The 19461-nt window shown below is 38.8% G+C and overlaps 1 protein-coding gene and 1 long non-coding RNA gene across 4 annotated transcripts in view; one reads left to right on the top strand and one right to left on the bottom strand.

The window, feature by feature from the left end:
• alph (protein phosphatase alphabet) overlaps positions 1 to 5524 on the top strand; it is a 46669-nt gene extending 41145 nt beyond the window's left edge. For 2 of the 3 annotated variants that reach the window (XM_089232340.1, XM_089232341.1), the window contains exon 6: positions 4614 to 5524. In XM_089232340.1, the coding sequence (XP_089088466.1) occupies positions 4614 to 4637 (24 nt within the window). In that variant the 3' untranslated portion in view covers positions 4638 to 5524. Of the gene's footprint in view, positions 1 to 4584 lie in introns of all 3 variants that reach the window. The other variant, XM_089232342.1, reaches the window with a different exon arrangement.
• LOC149086322 (uncharacterized) overlaps positions 1 to 19461 on the bottom strand; it is a 119647-nt gene that overhangs the window by 90157 nt on the left and 10029 nt on the right. The window lies entirely within an intron of this gene.

Genomic DNA, 19461 nt, shown 5'->3' with positions numbered 1-19461 from the left:
GGTTTAGATGTACTGTGCCATACCCAAAAGTGGTTAGAGTATAGTCACAGGTTCATACTCAAAATCAGTTTATCATGCCATGCAACACAATTTTTTGTTCCTGGGTAATCAACCTTATTTTCTAATGACGTACGATTAAAAGGGACAGAAAATAACAATTTTTATGTTTTTAAACTTTAAACTTTCCTTTTGAATTCTGGAGTGTAAATTTTTGTCATCTTGGAGATCAAATACCTGAAAATGGTATTATATGAATTATAAGGAAGTATCACGTGAAAGATGACAGTTTTTTGCTAGAGTTGCCAATTATTGATCTCACAAATCATTAATACCCAAGAGTGGTCTCATTTCATTGAAACAAAAGTGGGACATACAGCCAATTGTTGCTAATCAATCATCAAAAAGGTCAAATTGCCTCCTATTACCCTTTGCCTTCATATGATAAAGTTTTTGAAAAATACTAGCGTTTTGATTATTTTGCATGGCTGATCTCTAAGAAGTATGAATGCAACCATTATACACAAAAGTTTGATCAAATTAAATTATTTGTCACTGCTCTAGATGAGAAACTCGCAGCACTAAGACACCTACAACCTGTTCCTCATACTCTCTATGATAGCAGTTCTCAACCTTTTTTGACTCACAGAGCCCTTTATGGTCTATAATTTCTATGGTGGAGTCCCGTAGGCCTATTTTTTATTTATTCATCAAAGTTACTGAAATATAACATTTTTTTCAAATTTACTGTTTTTTAAACTTTCCCTAGGGAAGGTACCTTCCCTAAGGGCTCTGCGGAGCACCGGTTGAGAACCGCTGTTCTATGGCGAAAATTAAGGGCCAATTCACATCTGCAGACACTCACCGTGTCATATCAGACATGGCTAACATTCTTTAATATAAAAATGTGTATCTACACCTGCACAATATAGATTTTGGAAGCTCAAATGTATATGAGAATAAAAACGAAAGATGCCCCACCATTTTTTGAATTTAAAATTTTACTTTTACTCTAATTTTATTTTCTGTGAAGCATGTATATATTTGACATGTCTTCTGAAAGTTATTTGCAGTTTTTGATATGTTTTATTATTGTGCAACATTCTATTTTTGTCAATTACACTATTTAGGTTACTCAGTCAGCCAATGGTAATGTTCTAAGTCAATCAGGGTTTAAGCTACGGTCGCATTTCTCGCAAAATTCGAAAGAAAACCATAGAATGTGAAAAAAAGTAGCAACAACTTTCGCAAAAATGCGTACAGGAGGTACGCAATGAGTGGCCGTCCAACCATCAATCATTGCATTAGCATTCAGGGGCGTAGCCAGAAATTTTGTTCGGGGGGGGGGGGGAACCCAGACCCCCAAGTGCGCCCCCCCCACGCCCTTGTTAGCATTGCAGCAGCATTTTGCTAAAGCTTTTCCACCCATTTTCGCTTTTTTGCGAAAGGAATTTTTTATCCAGCTTAAACCCTGGGGTCAATCCCTACTGGTAAAGCTAGTGCTTATTTTCCATAAGCACTGGTGAACATGGCTTGACCATTGACCACCACCACTGGTGAACTTTCCAGACCATAAACCTGGACCGGAAAGGCATGCCAGGGATAATTAATTATAGGGTCTTCGGTTGGAAAGCGATCTGCAAAGTCTTTCATGCATAACAGAACGTCCTCTCCACTTGTTAATACAAGATTCATTGAAAGACTGGTTATTTGTGGAGATGTGTGTGTGTGTGAAGAAAATTCATCACTTCCCCCACAGGGACTTGAACCGCGATCTCTTGCTTGCTGGATGAGTGTTGTACCATCTAAGCCAGTGGTTCTTAACCTTTTCTGACTCGCGGAGCCCTTTTCAGTGAATAATTCTTATGGTGTAGCCCTGTTAAACTCAAGGAACCCTTTTTAGTATATTATTTATATGGCGGTACCCTTTAGGCCTCTCTTTTTTTGTTTGTTTATCAAATTTATTGATTTATTTTATTCTAGAGTGGCCGCTGAGCCCCTGGGTCGCGCACATGGAGCCCCAAGGGCTCCACAGAGCACCGGTTGAGAACCGCTGATCTAAGCTATGAAAGCAGAATATTTCATTCTGAAATCAACCACAATAGTCTTGGATAATGTACATAAAAGAGTGCATCAAAAACTATTCACACTCGTATAGACATTGAGCAGATATGTACAAAGTGCAATCAGTAAGTAGGGTGAATCATCCCTTCTTTCAAAAATGCATACAGCCCGACACGCTGCCATATGAACATTACATTCTTCCTGATGTTGCTTAACAATCTGTGCTTGTTTTTCAAAATTTCTTGGCAGGTGTTTGTTTATGGGGTAGTTGTAACATATTAGTTGTTAGCGCATTGTTTAATAGAGCAGAGAATCAATATAAAATTCTGTTTCAAATTGGGTAAAATTTTAACAGTAACTCATGAAATGCTGCAAAATATGTATGGAGATGAAGCTGCGTCTTGTAATATATTATTTCAATGGTACATGTGCTTCCGTGAAGGTCATGAAAGCATCGAAGATGAACATCATTATGGGAGACTGGTGATGAGCAGAATAAAACAAATATTGACAGAGTTTGAAAGTTATTGTTACGTGATTGCCCATTTGAATTATGGTATGAAAGAATTGAATCCTCCACGTGAAATTGTTCGAACCATTGTGACTGAGAATTTGGGTAAAATGTAAACTTTGTCCCTCATCTTCTAAGCAACAAGCAAAAACAACAGTGAATGGAGTTGTGTTATGAATTCATCGATACAGCAGATAATAATATGTTTTTACTGCCAATCATTAGTGGAGATTGAACTTGCTGTTTCCAGTATGATCCAGAAACTGAAATACTGTCTTGCGACAGTATAACAGCCTCATCTCTCCGTACACATTTTGCAGCATTTCATGAGTTTCTGTTGCAGTTTTACCCAATTTGAAACAGAATTTCATATTTATTCTCTCCTCCATTACACAATGCATTAATAACAAATCTTATGTTACAACTATCCCATGAACAAACCACACACCTGCCAAGAAATTTTTAAAAACAAGCACAGATTGTTAGGGAAGAATGTAATGGGCATATGGCAGTGCTTCAGGTTGTTCATATTTTCGAAAGGAGGGGTGATTTTGATTTGCCCTATCTACCGGTCATACCTTGTACAATAGGCATTTAAGGGTAGAATTGTCCATACAAGAACCGAAGTGATTATGGTGTCACCTTCAATGATGTCACCATGCTTCAATTTCAATAGAGTATGCTTAATGGTTTCATATTTTGTTTACGAGAAAGAAAGAAAGAAAAAAACAGACTAAGAGAAAGTGGAAATAGGCAATACAACAGTTTAATGTAGAGCACTGTTGCAAGTATCCATGATCGATATAAGGACTGAAATGCAGGTGAATGGTAACCAAAGTAGATATTTCGTAACATGGATGATACAATCTACCAGCCCAGGTGAAAATAATTTTACCCGAGACAAACAGCGAATTAGCGAGTTCAGACCTGCCAACATTCAGAAGGTAAAAATCTGACGAACATGCTTTTGTATGTCAAATTTTTTTTATATCCATAATAAGAACCAACATAAGCAATATATAAAGTGACCATATTACCCATATTTTACAGGACATTCCCGTATTTTTCATCATCATTTGCCGTCAGACTATTCTAAAGGAATGTCCATTTTTTTCGAAGATGCTTTCTTGAATGACATTTAATTACAATGGATGTTTTCGCTATGTCAAATTAAACTTTTTTTCTGTAAAATTGTTCTAAACACAGATTTATAAAAGCCCGCAATTTCCCTACCATTAGCAATTTTTAGCATGAATTAGAAATTTTGCCCACAACTAGCGATGTCCAGTATTTTTCCAGTATATAGATCTTGATTTTCACTATGAAAATTTTTTTTGGCTGGCATAGTATTATCAACGATCAAACATGCATTAAAAACATTTTCAACTTTAACAGGACGTCATGTTTGTTTATGCTAACAGATTTGGATGGCTTTGACCACTGTTCATGTAGGGCATTATGCCTAGCGTTTAAGGGATGTGATGCTGCAAGTGCTTTTTCATGTTAATTTGGGGGGGGGGGGTCGCTTTCTAAAGAAAAGAAGTGACAGTGGAAAACCGCAAATGCAATGTGTCTTTTATTTTTTCACATTGATGGCAATAATTGAAACTCAGCAATATGAATTCATAATCCGGAAGCCTTGCAAACATTCCAAAATCTGGCATTGCTGGGCTAAATACGGAAAGTTGTCAGGTCTGCAACTTATCATTACATAGAAATATCCCTTAAAGCAGAATGTGCCAAAATCTGTGACATGTCGTAAAACAATCTTGAAGAATCTTTTTCAAGAAAAGTGTAGAAAACATGCTATTATGGGAATTTTTTTTTGCTGAACATTTTCTTCCAGTCAGCCGAGGGCTCATTGAAGAGCAATGCAGAACATTCTGCTTTGGGGGAAATAGCCATCTGTGCATTAACATTTGCACCAGCATATCGTTCTATGTAATGAGATATCCCCTCCCTCTTTATTTTAGCTTTCATGTGTTCTAACTGTGATTTTGTTTGATTTTCAGCGTTTTTGATTGATTCCCTTGATTTTCAGGAGGATGACAGAGAGTTAACATGAAAGCAAGAAAAATATGAAGTGGAATTTATATATATATATATTTAGAATTCATTGCATGTATTGCATCATGTGCTGCAGGACCTCCGGTAGACACATGATTGTATTTAAAAAAAAGGACTCTTGATTAGTAATGAGTGTATTTTTTTCTTTTGTTTCTGTTGCGCCAAATAATATGTTGATTGATTGTAAACAAATTAATTGAAAAAGAAGAAAAATATTTATATCGACAAAAAAAAACTAAGAGCGAAATGTCGCTGCTTTTTTAATTAGCTGTTATAAAAAATTTCTTTTTTTCCCCTTTTATCTGTTCTTTCAATGCCATTAAAAAGTAATGTAATTTGAAAAGTATTGTGTCATATGGCAAATTTGGAGTTCGCTCGCTTTTAAGCTGTTTAATGGAATATAGAGTTTTTCTTTCTTCTTTTTTTTTTAGGGATGATATATTTATGTGAGCAATCGTTGTATGAATGCTTTCTTTGTCTTCCAAATGTTTTAACAAACAGCGTTTAATTATCGACTATAGAATTTGATTTCACGCTGATTTTGTTTTTCTGCAGGTGAAGTTTATTAACTGTTTTAGTTAGCTCGATTCTCTTTCTTGCTCTCTTCCTCATTTCTTTTAACGTCGCACAAAATAAAAGTTTTAATTTTTTCCAAAATCGTTCTACGAAACGTTTCTCTGCTCTCTACCGGACAGTTTTGATTGTTTGTGCGATGTTTTTTGGTTCAGAGACTGCGTGATGTAACTGTGTGTATGTTTCGTGCGTGTGGTGTGTGAGTGGAATTTGACGGAAAAAAAACGCAGAAAGTCACACATATATATCTGAATTTTACCTACATTTGTATTAATGCAGCGTTAAAAACAATAAAAAATGCTTTGACTGCCACTTGTATGCAATTAATTATTTTTTAAATATCAGTTTTGCTGGGGATTTGATTGAATGCCATTTATTGCATGTACTCAAATTATTTATGTCATGTGCGGAGTAAAAGAAGTACAGTCACTTTTCACATGTCGGCGAGGATAAAAGAACTTTGATTGCTTTGCATAGAGCTAAAGACTTTTGGTAATTAGCAGAAGTTTCGAGCTTCAATTTTGGGCGATTTGAATGCTTACGCTCAGATATCATGGATCCTGATTTTTTTAAGTGACTCATAAGTCGGGGGTGTCTTCAATGCACAAGTCCTGCAAGCCACTTCTGGCTAAGTTTCAGGGGTGGACAAATCTAAAAAAAAAATATAATATGCCTGACTGGGCATTATATATATGGTGGAACGAAAAAGGGTGTTTTTTCACTTTTTTTGGAAATTGATGTCGCCTTAGCATAGCTGCCATGTCTCCAGAATTTTTCGGGAATCTCCAGAATTTTAGCTTCATCACTCGACCTCCCGAAAAGTTTTTAATTCTCCCGAATTTTTAAGAAAATCCCTGAGGAATTTCTTGTGAGGCATGGTCTCTTTTTTTTCCCCTTTCGAAATGACGTCACACGTCGTAAATGGGGAAATTCCCTTTTTAAGTTTTACAAACCCTCTGATGGTAACAAGAAGGTTGTTTGTCTTATCGCGCAGGAAAATGGCTTAGCAGCCAATAGTCCTGTATAATAATTGAAGATTATAGTGACGCGCATATGGTACGTGCGATATAACGAAATACGAATACTGATAAGCAAAAGCATTTAATCAATTTTAAAGATACTTATTCCAAGCATTCGCAATAATTGCAGCTGATCGGTCAGACACACCAGTTCTATCACAAGCAAGAGCAACATTTGGTAATTTAGTTCTCATCTGTGAGGATGATGGTAGAACTTCAAAAGAAAATGAAGTACTTGCTTTAGCACAGATAGATGGAAATGCTTAATTCAACGGCAAACTGTGATTTGGCTCATATAGATCACTTTCCTCAGAATCATTGGATATAGATGAGTTTTTAGTGGTTGATGAACTAGCTTCCGCTGTTTCTTCTTGAGATGGACTTCAAATGGGATATCATTTTCCTTTGTTCATTGATTTTCAATTTCTTCGTTGTTAGGACATCTATTCGACCAATGGCCATCTTGCATGTACTTCTTTGATCTTGCAAGAAATCTCGCTCTAAATTTGGGATCTTTCTCAACTTGTCACACTGAGTCTTAAAAATCACATTTGCATGCTGCAATGTCGAACAATTTCCGTGCTTCGCACTGAAAAGATTCCAAGTTCAACTTGAAAGTTTGAGAATCTTTCCTTGCTTTCATATTTCTCTGAATATTCTTGTATTTACAGTAAAAGTCTTTGAAAATTTTGCAAATTCGTTGGTGAGAAACCGTAGGAATTGAAGCAGTTTTCAAAATATTTTCTATCTTTGCCACGATAATTTCACAAATGTCTGCAATAGCTAGATCTTTTCTTTATTTTTGTGCCTTCATATTGCGTTGAGTCAGCAAATAATAAAGCATAACATTGCCATAGGTGGGCAAGACCAGAGAATCCAACTCTTTAGGATTTCCTAAAATGTCACAATAAAAGCTTCTGGTCGTCATTTTGACTGCTATACACCCTCTCAGTTAAGGGGTAAGATTGCAGATGAATACTGGAAACAAGGGAAAAGCATCCAGTTCACTTAACGAATCACGTGTTCAGGGGAATATGAAAGCATCCTCTGCGGTGTCATGTTATAGAATTCCACACGTGCTTTAGGGGCAATGAGGAACCTCAAGAAGTTTGAATTTTGGGGAAAAAAATTAGGAATGACATTTCTTCACATTAAGGCATATCTTAAATTCTATTACAATAGCAATTTCGAAAAAAAAAAAAATTTCATTCCACCCTACTGGGCATGTAACTTGTAAAAATACATGCCGGAAAAACAATGCGTAGTTTCCCTGTTGAGCAAATTTTGCCCTCGTGCATTCAAAATGAATGTGCTGCCATCTATTGATGAAAACAAGCAAATAAAGAGCATTACATTTAAAAAAAAAATTCAAATTATTTCTTTTGTTTTACGAAATCTCAAAATTTTCTACAAAACTAAAATTTCTCCCATAAGTTTTGATCGTCTATGCTGCTGGTATTACATTAACCTGGACAAATGCAGCCAATGAGCATATTAGTTACACTTGAGGGAATACAACTGATGAGTGCAATGGTTGCATTTGTCAAATTTTTTAAAAACTTTCGTTGTGTGACGCAACGAAATTTCCCTTTTCTTGATGTGTTCCCTACACATTCAAAAATGTGTTGCCATCTATTTATGAAAATACTTACTGAAAAATATTTAAATAATGACAAATATATATACATATTTATTTTTGCATTTCTCATGTTGAACTCCCATAAATCCTGAAAAAGAATTTTCCTTATTTAGTTTGCATGCCCGAGTGGAATTTTTACATGACTCGCAGGGGTGGAAAATTAAAATTTAATTTTTGTAGCACTTTAAAATTTTGGCAGTAAATATAATACACAGTTTTTATATACATATATGCAGTAAGTGTACCCACAGGATTACTTTTTACTTTAAAAAACATTGTAATCTCGCCTCAGAAGGGGGCGCCCCCCCCCCCCCCCCAAGGCACAAAATACATAGAAATTTCCTCTAGAAGAAATAATTTATTTACTTTAAATTTTTAAATCATAAAAAAACTTTGAGAGACTTCTTGATATTTATATTTTTACGTTCTCTATAACTGTTTCTCAACCGCCAGGCCGTGGCTCGGTTCCAGGCCCTGATATCATTATTCATACCGGGCTGCAAGTGATTAGCCGTTTCATTTTTCCTCATTCGAATTGTCCGTTGGTTGTGTGTTTGACTGAGCCTTCGACTCACAAAAATGAATGAAACCAGGCCGCAGGCTTGAAAAGGTTGAGAACCACTGCTCTATAATATCATCAAGGCTTGTAACATAGTATTTCAGATTTTAAAAATAATGTGAAAAAAAAAATCACTGCAGGAGAGACTTGAAGCACTCTTATTAGAAAGGTAATTATTTTTATTGTTTTTGCTGCTGATGTAAATCTAAGTTGCGCATTTTTCTCCTTCAGTTTCAAGCATTTTTGAACATTTGATCTTGCTTTTACCAGAATTTACCCATTTCACCAGGGACGGACTTAAGCATTTTTCAGCCCAAGGCAAAAACAGCTTTGTGGCCCTCAAAACAGGGATACCTGATCCCTCAGTGTAAATGAACACCCTGATGCACGCCAGATTTACATTGCCACCCGAGAAAGAATATTGAACTACTATTTCATGGTCAGGAAAAACAAAACCATTCGACAATAAATTTAGATAATAGTGACCCCAGACACCTAAAAGTTGGGGAGGGGCTGTCGGGGCTATAGAGCCGATTATCTATCTAGGGTTGCTACTAGATATTCTTTCATCTGGGCAAGCATGCATTATGCCTCTTTCGTGTAATTTGAATAATTTTAAAAGAATTTACCGTCCCCACTGGTCCAACACCAGGGCACACCTGCATGCTTCTCTTGGCTTGTAGGTGGGGGGGGGGGGGGGTCTGTGAAAACTCTATGCCAGAGGGTTCGATGTCTGGATTTAGAGGTCTTAAGACGGAATTTTAAGCATTGTTAACGTTATGTCAAACGATAAATTTAATCAATCCAATTTAGCGGCCCGGTGCGACTGCACCCTTTGCACCTGCCTAAGGCCGGTATTACACTATAAAAGTTCTTTGTCAAAGATCATGTATAAAATAAGTTTGACAAAAAATTTGATAGTGTAATGAGCAACTTTGATAAAAAAAACGCTCTTTATCAAAGTTTCTTTTACCAAAGTCAGCCTCCACATCCAATATTTGAAAAAAGATTAACGTTGATGCTTTCTATGCTGCAGTTTCAATTGCTCAAGTTTATATACTATGTACTTTGCGAGTTGGTAAAGTAATTAAAAAATGAGTGATAGGTATCAATTGGATATCCAAGTTTTCGTCTCGATGAACTGAATTAGTTCAAACGATTTGAACAATATAAAAATGGTTTTAAATAAACTAAAGAAAAAATATTTATTTTTGCTTCCATCACATACTAATGTCAGTGGGAGCTACAAAGACCTTAATTCCTAATGTGAATATTAGAGATTTGAATTTCTCTAGCTGAATGAAAAATAAACGTTTGCATGCTTATCGGTTATAACGAATTTAATTCCGTCCTAGTGAACCTGCAATACAATAATAAAATAATGTTGAAAATATCGTTGGGATATAAGGGATCATCTTCAAGTAATACGTCACCAATTGTGAGAGGGGGGGGGGGGGGTTCGCATTTGCTGACTTTTAATGACAAGGTAGAGGGGATGTTCAAATGATGATTGTGTGAGCAATAGGAGCTAGGAAAATATGAAATTGGGTTGTTGGGCTGGTATATATGAAATGATAAATACTGTACTTTCGGAAATCATGTATGTAAATTGGAAGACCTTTATACTCAGTGCCGTCTTACCACATGGGCCCACCCGGGCACGGCCCGGGGGCCCCAAGAGAAAAATGAAATGTGGTTGGAATTTCCGAGAATTCACCACGTAGGGCCTCAGAAAAATCGGATCCATGATGCTCTTAAGACGGCCCTGCTTATACTTCTGCAATGAGGTAGTGGGGCCTTAGAACATCACTCGGCCTGGGGGCCTCATGATGCTCTTAAGTTTTACAGACATAGATTATAGCAAGACAGGGCAGGGTGACAATCTAAGAGTCCGCAAATTTTAGGGGGCAGGGGTTGTTTCCAAGTTTCCTTTGGGAAGCCACACTGGTGGACCGATTTTTTTCAATGGATTAAGTTCTATAAAATCAAAAGTTGTATTTCAAGAAAATTGCCCGAATCTCTGAAGTACTACCGCACTAATGCGAAAATCGGCTTCAGGTGTGTTCTGTCAACGTATCAAGCTATCTCCAGCTATAGATAACGCTGGTTCTGTTCATTCCCAGAACCACTCAAAAAGAAGGATGGACATAAATACAGGTTTGTGTCAGAGGTCCTCGTCTTTGTAAACCATGCACCACAGTGGTCATCGGCTGAAGTTGGTTTTCAACTTCGAGCCGTGAATGTGAGTCGAGCTCGCGTTAAAAGTCTCGCCACTGAGAGCAACAGGCCTACAACGGTTCAAATATTCAGTCTCATTATGCTTCATTCTCAATTTAAAATATTGATGTCAGCACTGCAATATCAGGCACAACACCTTATAGGCACTGAGACTGTTAAAGGCATGCACTCACATTCCCGGCACAACTCATTCGGTAGCAAATTCCCCATGGCGATAGACCGGAGTCGTGCTCGGTTTGAAAGAAAGTCTTTGTAAACGTCAGAACTATTGAAATATCGGTAACAATTCGACGGACCACTCACATCCGTGATTTTTAAAATTTTGCCTTCCATTTCACCCTTGTCTCAACGTTTACCCACAGCTCCCCAGAACACTTCAAGTAGCACTTCAAAGCACTGAACAAATCAATATCGACAGCTCGCCTCTGGTAAAGGTTTGTGACTACCCTAGAAGCTGCGACTCACATTTTGAGAAACACTGATTTGCAGTACGCGGGTATTAATTCAAACCCTACGTGAATATCTTTAATGTTTGTGACATACGTAAATAATTTTAATTTTCTTAAATTTTCAAGGCTGTACGAGGACCACCTGCTCCTCGTACAGACCAATCGCGAATAGGTCGAGTAGTTTTTCTCATTAAACTCGAATAAGTATGGTGTATCGGTTTTCACGAATATCGGGAACGTCGAATGTTTTCACGACTTGGTTATATTCGGGCTCGACTGTTTATGCATGACATCACTGGATTTGTTGGCTCATATTGATGATACATTTATTTCATTATCATCCGAGATGGTTGAAAGCGAGCCAATACATAACGTGAGGTGTAAAATCTTTTATCCAACATTGCTTCATCACCAATGTTTGATAAAAGAGTTGCGCTGATGCACTTCCATCCTGCACTGTGACGTATTAACTCTTCAAAAACCTGTTCTTTCACCTTCTCCTCTCACTTACCACTCCCTTCTCTGTGTGGGGAGAAAAAAAAACGTTCTCTTCCAGTGTGTATTTCTTTGATTAAAAAAAAACTTGTGTTTTCAACACACACAATAAATAATTTATGATAGAAAATCGGGAACGTAACTAGGCTGGGGCAACCGAGGCACTGTCCCAGGGCTCCGAGCCGAATGGGGCCCACAAAAATTTACAATAACCAGGGGTCTGTTCATCTAAAATTTGCGACCCTTCCAGACCCTTCACACAAAAAAAAAATAATGAATTCATAAATTTGAAATTTCATTTCTTTTGTGATAGATCAACTAGATTATTTCGCTCCCTACAAAATTACTCATTGCTCACAAAATTAATGACTCATTTCACAAAAATGCCGCCTGGCAGTCGAGTGGTTAGGGAACTGGCTTCTCACTGTGCAGGTCTGGGTTCGAATCCCGGTTCGGGCATGGATGTTTACTAACACTAACGAATTCCCTGGACTGATCATACTGATCCCTTGGGAATACGTGTGAATCACGTTATTATTATTTTAAAAAAAAAGAAGAAAATTTTCACAAAAACAGGACCCTGCAAAAACGTCTGGGCAGACCCCTGTTTACCCCAAATAGAAGTCGGCCCCGTAAAAGCAAAATAAGGCTTTATAGGAAAATGAGTTTTATGTCACCCACAGCTCACTTGTCCAGTTCATAGTTTTACTACTGCTCCCCAGAATAGTTAAGCAGTGCCGTCTTAAGGCATGGGCACGGCCCGGGGGCCTCACAAAAATGGGATCTGGTTGAGATTTTCGAAAATTTGCGTAGTAGGGCCTCAGAAAAATCATTTGGCCCGGGCCCATGATGCTCTTAAGACGGCCCTGTAGTTAATTGGTGTTTTCAATTACAGAAGTACCAATTCAAAGCAAAAAGATGCACAAAAATCAATATCTTCATCTCGCCGGAACGCTCGTAGAAGCCACGGCGCACACTTTGAAAAACTGTCATATCACATCACTTGATTTGATGGTTCACATTAATGATACATTTATTTAATTATCATCTGAGGTGGTGGAGATTTAAATGAGATCTATTATATCATGGGTGGCCAACTTCTTTCTATTCGAGGGCCAATATAATGTTCAGTTGCTACATCTACTCCGATGTATATGCCACGGTTCAAGCTCGGAGACAAGGTGAGATGGTAGAAGTCCGCAAAATGATGCAAACGTTTTTATTTGGGACTCGTTACCAAGTCAAAGCCCGTTTTTCTTCAGTCAATAAACCATCGTTAACGTATTAGTTCTTGACGCTTATTTATTATTTAATAAATATCGTAATGAAATAATTTAAAATTCAATTAATTAGGAATTATTATTAATTAATTATTTATTTTATTTATTCTCAACAGTAAAAACCCGTTTTGAAGAATAAAAAAACGATAATGAACTTATTACTTTTCCTAAATGCTGCCACGTATCCAGGTTTAGGTTCACTTGTGCTCAAGGCCATTAGTTAGTGTCCCGACATCTCCAGAGGGGTGCGGGGTCATGATGCAATGCGTGGAGAGGCAGATCAGTGGGCGAAACGCACTCAGCACCTCCGTGCGTCAGCGCGAGCAGCGAGCCATCATACGAAATAAGATTTACTTAAATACTTATTACTATCAATTCATTAATAAGTGTTATTCACACTAGTAATTATAACTCTTGAACAATTATTAATTAATCAAGACGGGGGGGGGAAACTATTAAGTTAATGATGTTGAATTAATTCATTTAAAACGGGCTTTAACTGGTAGGAGTAAATTAATTATGATCACCAATTACTTAAATAGCGTCAAAACCTCATCATGGTGGTTATTTCGTTTGTTAATTCCTTATTTATTTATAATTATTGAATTATTATTCATAATCTAATAAGAATCAAACTAATAAGTTTATGGTAATTAACTGATTCATTTAAAACAGACTTTGACTTGGTAGAAATCCGAAATGAAAACATTTGCAAGCATTTTTTGGACTTTCACCAACTCACCTTGATAAAACCCGAATCTCTGTGATTTTACCGTGACATACGAGCCGCAATAAGTAATATGATGAAACACGGACAATTTAGTCGCTAAACTTTCACTCTGGGCGTTGCATTCCTCAACTTCTTCATAAACTGACATATTCATTAAGTTGCGTTCCCAGCTTGATGTAATGCATCAAAATAATTAGCTTCTTCCGCAAATTATTTCATCCACACAGTGGCGTCGGAGCTGTGGGTGCTCAAAAATCCACAGTAATTTTTGGTATGGATCAAAGTACTCCCAGAATTGATTCAGAAATTAAAATTTCCGATATAAAACCACAGACGAGCACCCACAGTTTAGAAACACTTCCGACGCCCCTGCAGCCACATCAGCTTCATGTTTTCTAAAACCGAAGCCATTACAGAGGTTGCAAATGATATAAATTTTCTATAGCAAATGGTAAAAAAAATTTCTTCATATATAACTACTACCAGCAACAGAACATGACTAACGAAGATTTTGCAAAAGTTTTCTTCAGTTTGTCAAACAATTTTATATAAATCTTTTATAGTGTAATGTGGTCCATTTCCTTTATAAAATAAATTTTATAAAAAAAATTTGAATATAAAATTTATATGAGATTTTTGTCAAATTTTATAAAAGAAATTTTATCAAACTTTTATAGTGTAATACCGGCCTAAGTCCAGCCCGGTATTTCATATTTTAAATAATAAGTGTTTCTTTTTGAGTTCACTCTTGATCATTACCTCAGTTTGCTCCTACCTAACCTGACGTTGCTACTAACCTTCATCGGTTACGTGTGCGCGTCCCCTTGTAGGGCTCCATGGTGGGCATGGTCGGTAGGGGCCGAACACATTATCTCCAAAATGGGGAAAAATCAAAATGCACCAAAACGTCAAAGAACTGCTATGAGCGAAACTATTGTCACTGATCCTGCTCCTACTGTTTCATTTTTCTTCCTGCATTGTACTGACACTGATAAACCGCTGGCCAAAGTGTCACCATTCATAATAGACAAAGCTCTCTATGGCGCAATAGGCACATTAAAATCAGTGAAGGCTCTTCGTTCAGGAGACCTTCTCATTGAAACTAACACACCTAAACAATCCGAACTCGTTGAAAAGCTCACATCTCTCGGAGACATTCCAGTAATAGTCAAAATCCATCCCACGTTGAATTATTCACGTGGTGTCATTTCAGATACTAACTTGATTAATATGGATGAAGAACTACTAACAGAGGAGCTGGCGTCTCAAGGCGTAACATCTGCCAAACATATCATGAGCCGCAAAGATGGCAATCCAGCTCCATCACGTAACATAATTCTGACATTCTGATCACCGACATTGCCGAAAGATATTAAGATAGGCTATTATAGTCTCAAAATCCGCCCATACATACCTAACCCCGTAAGATGTTTCAACTGCCAGAAATTCGGTCACTCACGAACGGCGTGCCGCAGTCAACCCACCTGCACAAAATGCGGTGAGAAGGACCACATTTCGGACAACTGCACTTTAACATCATTCAAGTGCGTCAATTGCGGTGGCATTCACCCCGCATTTGACAGGAAGTGTCCGAAATGGAATGAAGAAAAAGAGATCCAGAAGATCAAGGTCCTTAATAACATCTCGTATATCGAAGCACGAAGTCGCATAACATCTAACCAAGCTCCAATAGTTGGTAAATCATACGCCAATACGACTTCACAATCACCGACTACTAACAAGATTAACAGTGTAACAAAAGTTTCTATTACAACTCAGACCGAACCAATTGCTAACACATCCACTCAAACTTCATCCAATCAACCATGCAATAGTTGTGGCTGCTGTTGCTCCGCTGGATTCCGGAGGGAGTCCACTACCTCCGAAGAAGAAGCGGGAAAAGCAACAGCGAACACATTCAAAATATCTACTGGTACCAAACCGAAAATTAGTTCTGGAAATAAAACAAAAAAGAAACCTTTCAAGACGGGGTATTCCAAAAAAGCCATACAGAAAGCTTTGACACATCCCACCGTTAAAAATGTGTCACTTATCGATGACACATCGATTGGTGACATGGATCTTGACAATCCTACAGAATCCGGTACTACCCGCCGCAAGATTGACCGGAATAAATTTAAGGACCTTGAACCGTCTAGTTCTATTTGAAATTTAAATTTATGGCCAACTTAATTCAATGGAACATTCGTGATCTTAGATCCAATTACGAAGATCTCAAGGATTTGATCAATCGCTATCATCCTGTTTGTGTGGCACTCCAGGAAACTTTTACGAAGCCCTCGGAGACATGGAACATCAGGCGACATTCCCTGTTCCGTATTGATTACGATGACGGGAGTAGAGCCTGCCGCGGTGTTGCTCTGCTGGTTCCACATCACGTGTCGTCGCGCGTTCTAACGCTGCGCACGAACCTGCAAGCCATCGCGGTGGAAATCTCTACAGGCCTAAGAATTACCATCTGTTCTATTTATTTGCCACCAAATGACACCATCTTACAGAGAGATCTAGAAGATCTGATTGATCAATTACCACCACCATTTTTTCTTCTTGGAGACTTCAATGCTCATAACATGATATGGGGTTCTAACAGCAACACCCCTCGTGGCGAAATGGTTGAACGGCTGTTAGAAGACATGGACCTCGCCATCATGAATGATGGCAGTTTCACTCATTTCCATGCCCCAAACAATAGTTTCACTGCAATAGATCTATCCTTATGGTCACCCTCACTCTTGCCGAACTGGTCCTGGTCGGTCGATCCGTACCTCCACGGGAGCAATCATTTTCCTCTAGTGGTTAAGTGCCTTGATCGAAGCCATAGCATACCTGTGGCCGCCCGATGGGCAGACTTCACGGTCAAGGCAGAAATCACGGAGGATATGGTTTCGCAACCCGACGTCGACCATTGTGTCGACCTTGTGACCAGTTGTATCATCTCTGCAGCAAATGAAACAATACCCAAAGTCTCCTCGAAATTTCCTAAACCTTGGTGGAACCATGAATGTAGTCTCACGATTAAAGCACAAAAGAAAGCATGGAGTAGGTTCCGGCGGTATCCTACCCATGACAACAAGTTGGCATTTTTAAAAGCAAAGGCGATAGCGAGAAGAGCCAGGCTCAACGCGAGTCCTGGCACAAGTTTACCACGGGAATCAATTCATCTAAAGTCATTTGGGACCGGATCCGAAAAATCAATGGTCATTATCAGTCTCATCCGATCACTATTTTAAACACCAATGGCACTATCATCAGCGATGTGAGGGATATTGCGGATACCATCGCCGCCCATTTCTCCACTGTCTCCAGTGATGCGAATTATCCCCCATCGTTTCATCCCATTAAATCATCAGCCGAACGTACATCGTACACCTTCCGGCCTTTTACACCGGAGGGGTACAACTCATTGTTCACCCTTCATGAACTGACGACGGCCTTGCAGCGAAGTCCTGACTCAGCTGTAGGGCCCGATGCCATTCATTATTCCATGATTCGGCATCTCTCATTTGAATCGCTCTCACATTTACTCATATTATTTAATCGGATCTGGGTCAGTCATTCATTTCCTGACATCTGGCGAGCAGCCATAGTTCTTGCATTCCCGAAGCCTGGCAAAAATCCTCGGCAACCTAACAGTTACAGACCTATTGCTTTCACCAGTTGTCTCTGTAAGCTCATGGAACGCATGGTCAACTATCGCCTGATGCACTACCTTGATTTTAACAATATTTTATCTAAACATCAAAGCGGCTTTAGACGGTTCAGGTCCACAACATGCAATATGTTACGCCTTGAGACATCAATAAGACAAGCATTCGTAAAGAGGGAGCATATGATAGCTATATTTTTCGATATAGAAAAGGCCTACAATCGTACATGGAGGCACGGAATTCCTTCCGACCTCTATAATTGCGGCTTGCGGGGCAACTTGCCCATTTTCATTAAGAACTTTCTTGCTCGCCGCATCTTCCAGGTACGGATCGGAAGCACGTTATCAGCTCCCCAAATTCAAGAACAAGGTGTACCTCAAGGTAGCATTTTAAGTGTAACACTTTTCATTTTAAGACTCAACGGGGTGTTGAACCAACTCCCGTTATCTGTCACTGGCGCACTCTACGGGGATGATCTGTTGATATCGTATCAACCAGTGAATATGAGGTCAGCCGAGAGACAATTACAAACTGCACTCAACAAGATCAGCAAGTGGGCTCATGATAACGGTTGCTCTTTCTCCGCCGCCAAAACCGTCGCTGTGCATTTTTGCCGGTGTCGAGACCTACACGATGACCCACAGTTGTTTCTCAATAACAATCTAATACCTATTGTAGAAAACACTAAATTCCTCGGCGTCATATTCGACAAGAAACTCACTTTTAAACCTCATATTGCACAGTTAAGAGCTCGTTGCATGAAGACGATGAACCTCTTGAAGGTCATCTCTTCTACATCGTGGGGAGCAGACCGTAAGTCGCTCCTTCACTTATATAAAGCTTTAATAAGATCGAAGCTCGGCACCTCGGAGCTATCTGAGTGTGCTCGACCCAGTCCACCATCTCGCCCTGCGGATTTGCTCTGGAGCTTTCCGGACGTCTCCAATGGAGAGCCTGTATGTCGAATGCAACGAGCCATCACTGACATCAAGACGCCAACAACTTTCTTTGAAATATTATATCAAAATGAAGTCTTTACCAGGTCATCCACTTCATAATGTCATTTTTAATTCCTCATTTCATTGACTTTTTGCTGCTCGACCTTCATGTGTTCCATCTTACGGTCTTCGTATGAGGGCACTTGTAGAAGAAATACAAATAGACATCAGTCGTGTGGCCCCAGTTGCTTTTCAACTGGCTCCATGGGAGCAGTCTCTGCCAGATATCTCTCTATCATTATCATCATACCCTAGAGCCACCACAGCAGATGTCATATATCGACAAATATTTTTTAGGCACAGGGGTAGGTACAACAGGTACTTCCCCATATACACCGACGGCTCCAAGAGCCCTGGGCATGTCGGTTGTGCCTACATCTGCTGTGAGGAGACATCTTTCAAACTTCACGATATATTTTCTATTTATTCGGCAGAGCTGTACGCAATCCTTCAGGCTCTACGTCATATACGACGCAAACGCCACCGACGATGCATTATCTATAGCGACTCTCTCAGCGCATTACAAGCACTGTGTTCCTGTACGTTTCACACTCATCCATTCATTCATTCCATTTTTCATGAACTGCATTACCTCATTCAACATGGTACCACAGTAAAATTTTACTGGGTACCAGGTCATGTAGGAATACCGGGCAACGAAAAAGCAGACACCGCAGCTCGAACAACAACTAACATTGACAATAACCTTTTGGTACCTGCCAGTGACCACTTCTCAATCCTCCGGGAAGTGATGCATCACCGCTGGCAGGATCATTGGAACCATCAGATAAATAATAAACTTCATGCCATCAAGCCCACACTTGGCCATTGGCGTTCGAGCTGCAGAACTAACAGGAAGGAGGAAGTTCTGCTTGCCCGGTTACGCATAGGACACAGTCGCCTCACACAATCATATTTATTATTACGAGAGAGTCAACCAGAGTGCCCTCATTGTCAAAGTCCATTGACCATTGTTCATGCTTTTACTTGTTCACATCATCGTCATCATTTTACGACCGCTTTTGGTCATAGTCATCTTTCACTTCATGACATTTTAAATGACAATAGCGATGCATCTCGCATTTTTAAATTCATCAAAGCCATTGGTTTATACGACAAATTATAGTTTTTACAATTTATGTCATTGTTTTACGTTTCATGTTCCGTTTTATGT

Source organism: Pholcus phalangioides, unplaced genomic scaffold (genome assembly GCF_987345545.1).
Source record: "Pholcus phalangioides strain wild (caught in Gottingen) unplaced genomic scaffold, Ppha-v1.0 ptg000005l_1, whole genome shotgun sequence".
NCBI lineage: Eukaryota > Metazoa > Arthropoda > Arachnida > Araneae > Pholcidae > Pholcus > Pholcus phalangioides.
This window is presented reverse-complemented; position numbering and strand designations above follow the sequence as displayed.